This window comes from Phaseolus vulgaris, chromosome 1, assembly GCF_051622355.1.
Source record: "Phaseolus vulgaris cultivar YP4 chromosome 1, ASM5162235v1, whole genome shotgun sequence".
NCBI lineage: Eukaryota > Viridiplantae > Streptophyta > Magnoliopsida > Fabales > Fabaceae > Phaseolus > Phaseolus vulgaris.
The window spans coordinates 41,583,678-41,592,100 of record NC_143498.1 but is presented as its reverse complement, the minus strand read 5'-3'; the positions used below and the strand labels follow the sequence as shown (position 1 = coordinate 41,592,100).

Genomic DNA, 8,423 nt, shown 5'->3' with positions numbered 1-8,423 from the left:
AGAATAAAATTGTAAAAAGTTGTATACGCAAAAATTATGAAGTTTATTGTTTTTATTAATTTTCTATAGATATTACGTAATATATTATAGATAAAAGGCATATAAATTTTCATTGTCTTTATAACTTCTACTATAAATATCTAGTTTATACCAATAATTATACTCTTTAAACAACTTATACTTCTAATTGCATTCTTTAAATAATCCACTTTTATTATTTCATTTGTATAAATGTTTTTTTAAATACGGACTCCGAGTTTTTTTAATTTTCTTAACTTCAAGAGTATGTAGGTATTTTTAAAAGAAGTTAATTTAGATAAAACTAAAATTAAATGATTAAATATAAGTAGAAGGTGCTTAAATATTGGGCACATTGAAATGTGTGGATAAAAACCATATGATACGACACGAACACGAACACGAAAATATGACACGAATATGAAAATATGTATAATATCTAAAAGGTATGAGACGGGAACACGGATTTATATATTGTATAATTATGAATTATATAAATTTATAATAAATATTTATGTGCATAAATATGTTTCAGATTATTTTTTGGAGCAGAAAAATGTTTTTCATGACGGATTCAAAATGTTTTGTTTCTTATTTTTTATAATCATAATAAAAATTTATACAATAAATTTGAATTTTTAAAAAATTAATGTATTTTTTTTTTAAATTATGTTAGAACCATATTAAACTTGTAAAAAACTTAACAAATACTTTTTAAACTGAATACTTCACGAATACGTGTTCTACAAATGTCATACAAAATATTGATATTGAGTATTTACACCGAAATGTCATTTAAGAGAAGGGTCTCCATATATCAAAACCCAGTGATGAAGAGGATTAAGAGAAGAAATAAGAATTAAAACATCTTATTAAAGTATTGAGAAGGAGGGGGCGGTGCGGTGCGTTTTAGGAAATAATAATAGGGTCCACAAGGATCACATCGCACCCACTGAAAGGTTGACTCTAATAACCGGCCATACCCGGTCACCTTCATGCACCGACACCATTCCCGGTTTCCCACACCACTCTCTGTTCCGTTTTAAAACGCGTGCACGTTCCTGCACTCTTCTTCTCTGCTATCTCTCTATCGAGAAGTGAGAACTTTCTCCTCGAGAAATGTTTGAATTTGTTACAAAACATCATTACAAACAAGAGAGACAACGTTACTAATCCCAAGGATCCTTTTGTCTGCCATCATTTTTGCGTGTGGTTAGTCAAGTTCTAACGTGTTTAACTGTTCCATCTTCTTCTTTATTGTGACTGTTATAGTTTTTAAGTTTGTATTCTCTCTCTCTTCTCTTTATTTTCTCCCGTGAAATGCCCTTCTTTTTGTTTGTCTTTGTTTCTCATTCTGCCATCTTTGTTTTGTTCTCAGAGAAACGTCAAGAACAATGCTTTTGGGTACGGTTACAATTGTCTTTTTTCTGCAAATAATATTCAAAATCCCAACTCACCCTTCTCCTTCGGTTTTTCATTTTTGTTTTCTGTTTATTAAATAGTGAGTGTGATGTAACGAGTCTGTTTCTTTCCGTTGTTTTGTTTTGAATGCTTTTTTAGTGGAAATTAAGGAAATGTAGTAGTTGAATGAATAAGCTTTCACTGCTAAATCCTAATTTTACTTGATGAGTTGGGTTGGTCAAAGTTAATAGTTAAAAAAAAGACAAGATTTTTAGACTGATCAGTGACAGTTGTTATATGGGGTATTGAAATTATTGGAATATAGCCAGCTAGCATATTTGATGTTGGTGATGACGTTGGTGATGAAGGAAATTTCTTCAACCTCTACTTCTAGGTCTCTGATAGTGCCTGGTTTCTCGCAAATCGATCGAAAGATTCTTTAATTTGTTTATTTTTATTTTCTGTTCTAACATGGTGGCCGCATCTTGTTTGGTTGGCTATTCTTCTTTTTTGCTGAGAATATTTCCAGTTTACCAGCATGTCGCTGTCACTCCATTCTAATTCGACTTGGTACCACAAAGAAGTGTTTTTTGTTTTTTATTTTGTCTGAGAAGACGCATTTCTTGCTCCTAGAGAGAGTATAAAATAAAGAAGCCATGACACCATGTTTGTTCAATTTTAGGAACTTACTTCAATTTCACTAGTGTGGACAAGATCCAAATGAATGCAGAATTGCCTATCAAAAATTTCGGATTAATGCATCTGTGCCTTTTGATTTATATTTTTTTATGTTTGAATTTATTTTTGTTTTTTCTGTATGCTCTCATTTTGATTTCGACCGCTGTATACTCTTGTAGAGTAGTTGTTATTAGTTGCTTTCTAAACGAGGTCTTGATTTATTTCATGCATAAATTTTGTGGCCTGAAATTGAACTTGGTTCCCTTCAATTATTGCAATTTATGTTCTTTATGAATGAATTTTCTGCAATTGTCATATTTCTGGGTTTTGTATTCTGAGCTTGTGCATTCACATATACTGTATGTTTGATTTTTTGGTACTTATTGTGATGAATGCTTCAAATGCCTTCACCTCGCCGCTTTTACCGATAGTCTTTCTTGGTTTCCCTTTATGATTATTGAATATTATTCTGTAAAAATCTAGTCAGTTATTTTATCTATACTTTTGCAGGTAGATACTAGCTGTTTTAATCCCCCGGGAAAACAGAGAGGTTCTGAACGCACTTCTCTGGTGGTGGAAGCCGAAGCACTATTCTGGGGAGTAGGTATTGTTAGCGATTACAGACTATAGGATTTGGGAACTAGCGCTTAACGAGATTGCTAAGGTTAGTTACTGCTATCATTTCCCCCTGTCACAGCATCTTCATTTGATTGGTAGTTGAAGGAATTTGAAAGGATGAAAGAAATTGAGAAGAGAAAAGCTTCAAGAAATAGTCAGACAAAGGGTCCAAGAAAAACCGAAAGGAGAGAGAATAAATTGCCTCAATATAATTCTTCCAAAACAATGAATGAAAAAGGAATTGAATCCAAGACACTCCATAATGGTAGACCAACTGCAGATAATACTATAAGTGATTCCAACACGGCCTCAGAGAATTCAGAAACTTATGAAAATGTGGATATACATTACCTGGACGATGTCAACAGGTCTGAGGAAGCACTTGCCGAGATGAAAGTTAATGAAATGGTTGCTAATGAAAACAAAAATGAAGTGGCTGATGATCATTCCACTGATTTGGAGAAAGAGCAAAAGGAAGGGAATGAAGAAGTATCAGATGCTGAGACAGTAAAGGATTCAGTATCTTCCCAAGGTGATTGTTTCACAAATGAGGATGAGAGAACAGAAATGGCTTCTAAAGATCCTAAAAGTAAGGTCAGAGTGAATCCTCCAGAAAACAACCATGGTTCAAAGGAGAGATATGTTAAAAAAGCAAATAAATTGCAATCAAAGGTATCAGATAGCAATCAAAAGAAATCTTTAAACTCAAATCAAGGGCCCTCCAAAGTGGCAAACAAATGTACTTCTTCCTCAACCAATTCTAAGACTGTGAAAGATCCTGTAAATGTTTCGTCAGATTCCTCTGAAGGTGTTGATGAAAAACCAGTCCAAGAGATCAAGGAACTTGATATTGTGGATGGACCCCCCAATGGTGCTCAGAGCATAGGAAGTGAATATGAAAGTCATGAAACAGTTAATGCTGAAGAAAATGGTGAACATGACGATGGGGTAGCTGTGGAATTAAAAATTGAAGAAATGGAATCGCGAATTGAAAAGCTCGAAGAGGAACTTAGAGAAGTTGCTGCTCTCGAAGTGTCACTTTATTCTATTGTACCAGAGCATGGAAGCTCAGGACACAAGGTGCACACACCAGCTCGGCGCCTTTCTAGGCTCTATATACATGCTTGCAAGCATTGGACCCAAAAAAGGCGAGCCACAATTGCCAAGAATACTGTTTCTGGCCTCATTTTGGTTGCTAAGTCTTGTGGTAATGATGTTTCAAGGTATGCTTGTTTTATTATTAAAATTCTGTTGTTTACTAATTTGAACATGAACAATAAATATTTTTTTCTTGGTTTGTGTTTTAGATTAACTTTCTGGCTGTCAAATACCGTTGTGCTTAGAGAGATAATTTCACAAACTTTTGGGAATTCATGTCAAGCTAGTCTCCTTAAAAGGTTGGCCGAGTCAAATGGGGCTGGCAAGGGAAATGATGGGAAGTATATTGCACTGAAACGGAAAAGTAGCTCCAATGGTAAACCAGGAAGTGGTTTGATGCCTCTCGTTGAAGATTGGCAAGAGACAGGAACCTTTACCTTTGCCTTAGAAAGAGTAGAATCATGGATCTTTTCTCGGATAGTGGAGTCAGTGTGGTGGCAGGTAGATACTGTCTCCTGTGTTAGATAATTGATGCATTTCACTGATATAAGAGAATAATCATTCTTACATATTGTCCAGTACAGTGGGGAGGAGAACAATGGCTATTCCAGCCATCTTATTCACGTGATTAATATATCTACTAGTTTAATTCCAAATAGGAATTAACCATAATCAATACTATTATTTAATATGCTCTACAGTTGATTTGTGATTAGTAAATTTGATAATTCACATACTCTTAAGAACTATTGACTCAGTAGATCTCTAGTATTATTCTTCGAAGCATTTTTATAACTTGAGAAGCATGCTATGTTTTCAGGCTTTGACACCCTATATGCAGTCTTCAGTTGGGGACTCATCAAATAAACCTACTGGGAAGTTGATGGGACCTGCTCTGGGTGATCACAATCAAGGAAATTTTTCCATCAATATTTGGAGAAATGCTTTCCAAGATGCCTTTCAACGACTCTGTCCTGTTCGAGCAGGAGGACATGGGTGTGGTTGTTTGCCCGTATTGGCTAGAATGGTGTGTTTTTTAGTATCAATGATAACCTTCTTGCATTGTTTATAATCTCCCTTTCTTTTGGTCAGGATTAAGTAGATTTAAATCCTTTCACCAGGTAATGGAACAATGCATAGCTAGACTAGATATTGCTATGTTCAATGCTATTCTTCGGGAGTCGGCCCTTGAGATACCAACTGATCCTATATCAGACCCTATTGTGGATTCAAAGGTTTTGCCAATTCCAGCTGGGGATTTAAGTTTTGGGTCTGGTGCACAGCTAAAAAATTCTGTACGTATATTGCCCTTTTTGTTACTGCTTGGCTTTCGCACCTTGTCTTAAAGTTAAATTTGAATATTTGAAAATCTGGCAGCTTTCATCTTCAATAGCCTGTCAGTTTCTTTGAGGGACGGTTTTTTGAAAAAATTGCTGGTATAATTAAAAAAACCAACTCTGCTTAGCGTGTTTAGTTTATATAACTTGGACAACCTGCTTGTGTTGAAACTAAAGCTTGTAGACACATTAAAAAGGAAAAAAAACTAAAGCTTGTAATGTACAAGAAAAATGGTTTCTGATGTGTACAGTGTACTGTTTCGGTTTACCAGTTCATCTGATTTGAGTAGCATTAATAGATTACTTCGTATATTTTTTTCTTTGAAGATAAAATCATGGTGACTGTTCATGATATCTCTGGAGTATTGAGCCCCCTTTATATTAATACGTGATCTTAAAAACTCATCTGCCTAGATGATATCATGTTGTGTATGCTTTTGTGATTTTATATTCGAGAGACATTTCTGATTCCTTGAGCTATTATTGATCTTGTTCTTGTGGTAATGTCCAAAGCCATTAAAAGTGGTGTAATTGAAAAGAATGATAGTATGATTATGGCCGATCAAAATCTGGGGTTTATATTGCATAGTTGGCATGAATCATGTGACTATAACGAAGTATTAAGGATTCATAATATATAGGAAGTTTTTAGTTTATGTGTCTATGCTTATGGAAGAGCTACTTGAACTGCAGGTTGGCAATTGGGCTAGATGGCTTACTGACATGTTTGGCATGGACGTTGAAGATTGTCTACAAGAAGATCAGGAGAACAGTGAGAACGATGAAAAGCAGGGTGGGAACGGTGAACCTAAATCATTTGTTCTCCTAAACGACTTGAGTGACCTTCTGATGCTACCTAAAGACATGCTTATAGATAGAAAAATCAGACAAGAGGTTAGTTTCTGAATTACGTACCATTTTCTTTTGCTACATATCAGTTTCACATTTTATTGGCTTGTCATTGTCTTCATTCCCTATATTTTATTGTTGTGCTTATAGGTGTGTCCATCCATCAGTCTTTCATTGGTTATTCGGGTTCTCTGCAACTTCACTCCGGATGAGTTCTGTCCAGACTTTGTTCCAGGAACTGTCTTGGAGGCCCTGAACGCAGAGGTATACCATACACCACTTTTATTTTTAAGCTGTTTATGAGGATACATCAATTTGTTGCTAGATTTACCAACTCAAACGAATTTAAGTGTTGGTCTAAGAGAATTTAAGAACATTAAATTTTGTAATTTCACTTCAATAACATTAGGAAGGAAATAACAAATTAATTATTTATATTAGATTGATACTACCTTTAATGCAATGTAATTTCATGAAGCATATATTTTGTAACATTTTGATATATAGTGTAGCATTTTTGGAAACTAATATCTTGAATTTTGTATACTTCATCTTCAGACTATTATAGAGCGAAGATTGTCATCAGAACCTGTAAGAAGCTTCCCCTATGTGGCAGCTCCTGTTGTGTACATGCCTCCCTCCTCTGCTAATGTGGCAGAGAAAGTTGCAGAGGCTGGAGGAAAGTCCCACTTGGGAAGAAATGTATCAGCTGTTCAGAGGATAGGATACACCAGTGATGAAGAGCTAGATGAACTTGATTCCCCTCTTACATCCATCATTGACAAGCTTCCTTCATCTCCATCAGTCACTCATACTGGAAAAGGTAATCACAAAGAACAAGGGGATCACCCCACCACAAATGCTAGATACCAACTCCTACGTGAAGTTTGGTCCATGTGAGCCTTGTAAGTTCACATGTGTCGATACCTACCAAGGGAAAAATGAATATCTTGGATATTTAGCAGGAATAGAAAGATTTAGATACTTTGAGAATGCTCATCAACAGCAGAGTTTAAGCCTGAACTTTTATTTTTTGTATATAAAAAGCAAGTCATAATAGTGTAGCATTAAAGAATTACTTCTGGTCAGTGTTGCATCTGTCTGTTTTATTATTACCATGCAAGATACATTTGTAATAGGAAATTTTAATATTTATTTATTTCTATAATGAGTATACAAAATTATGTGATAGAATGTGAGATTAGTTGTTTATTTCATACTCAAGCTCTTTCTGTGGTAAAGGCATCGGATTGATGGTTTGTAGTTCCAGTATCTTTTCCATGTTAGTTTTGGCAACTTAAATGCACTTCATAAAACCTTTATTACGTATTACAAATAGAACACTTGAACTTGTATTTGGAAATTAATTGAAAAAGTTGAAAAGGTTATGTTTTAGTTAAAAATTATAGAGTTGATTTATGTGTTGCAATAGAAAGTACTTGGTAAAATTAATGGTTGAAAATTATTTCATATAAAGTTATAGAAAAAGATCAAATATTTTATTAAAAACTAAAAATAACAGTAAGTAGTGTGAAATAAATTTATAAGTTAGTCCAATAAAATAATTGAAATAAATTTTCAAATATATTATTATTAAAAAACCTTGTATTATTAGATGGCGGATTGCACCTCCAACATTTCTCTCTTCATCTCCATATAATTTTTTAATTCCACTTCTGCCCTTGTCACTATATTGTAGGGATTTGTGGTTGTGTTTTCTTCATTTTGAAAGAAACAATTTCGTGATTGTGGTGGTTATGCGTTTGGTTGTGATGGCCGATGGTGTTTGTGGTTATTGATGGTATGAAGATGGTGATTGAGGTAAGTTGTTTTATTTAGTTTTGTTTTTCATTTTATGTTTGATATTGGATTAGTATCTCCATAATATCTCTCTGAAAATTTCATAGATCGAATCTGGTATTATATATCTAATTGTACAATGATATTTTACAAATCTAATTATATAATTGGGTATGTGTTTTAGATCTATTAATACATACCAGATTGTGCACTATATATATATATGTTCTTTAAATAAATTAGATTTTTTAATATGAAGAGAAAGACTTTTCACTTTTTCTTTTAAAGGTGCAGGATTAGGAAGAATTCGCCTTATTGGATTGAGCAACACACGATGTTGGGGGCCCAATATAGTGTAAAATGAGCCAATTGAAACTTCATGAAAAAATTAATCTAAAACTTCTAAATCATTATTTTACTTTTTCTTCATTTTAGTTCACATATATTTTTAATTATTAATATTTAGTTTCTATAATTTCCTAATAATTGTATAAATTGAATCAAAATCACCCCCAAAATCTCTTCTAATAGTTAGTAAAATTGCGATCTACTATTTGCATAAATTAGTTAGGAGAGGAAAAATGTAAAAAAAATAAAAACAACAAATTAGTTATTGTTACATCA

At 33.6% G+C, this 8,423-nt stretch overlaps 1 protein-coding gene across 4 annotated transcripts; it reads left to right on the top strand.

The window, feature by feature from the left end:
• Positions 1 to 1,017: 1,017 nt before the first annotated feature.
• On the top strand, positions 1,018 to 7,190 carry LOC137814086 (uncharacterized). Of its 4 annotated transcripts, XM_090302666.1 has the most exons (9): positions 1,096 to 1,230; positions 1,397 to 1,422; positions 2,608 to 3,938; positions 4,023 to 4,314; positions 4,634 to 4,840; positions 4,935 to 5,108; positions 5,844 to 6,044; positions 6,150 to 6,263; positions 6,558 to 7,190. In XM_090302666.1, exons 3-9 carry the CDS (start codon positions 2,833 to 2,835, stop codon positions 6,897 to 6,899), a joined length of 2,436 nt encoding a protein of 811 aa, XP_090158792.1. In that variant the 5' UTR covers positions 1,096 to 1,230; positions 1,397 to 1,422; positions 2,608 to 2,832; the 3' UTR covers positions 6,900 to 7,190. The 4 variants fall into 4 exon arrangements, with proteins under 4 accessions (XP_068472744.1, XP_090158792.1, XP_068472746.1 ...); XM_068616643.2 differs by lacking the exon at positions 1,397 to 1,422 and having other exon boundaries at positions 1,018 to 1,230; XM_068616645.2 differs by lacking the exons at positions 1,096 to 1,230; positions 1,397 to 1,422 and adding an exon at positions 1,702 to 1,813.
• The last annotated feature ends 1,233 nt before the right edge of the window (positions 7,191 to 8,423 follow it).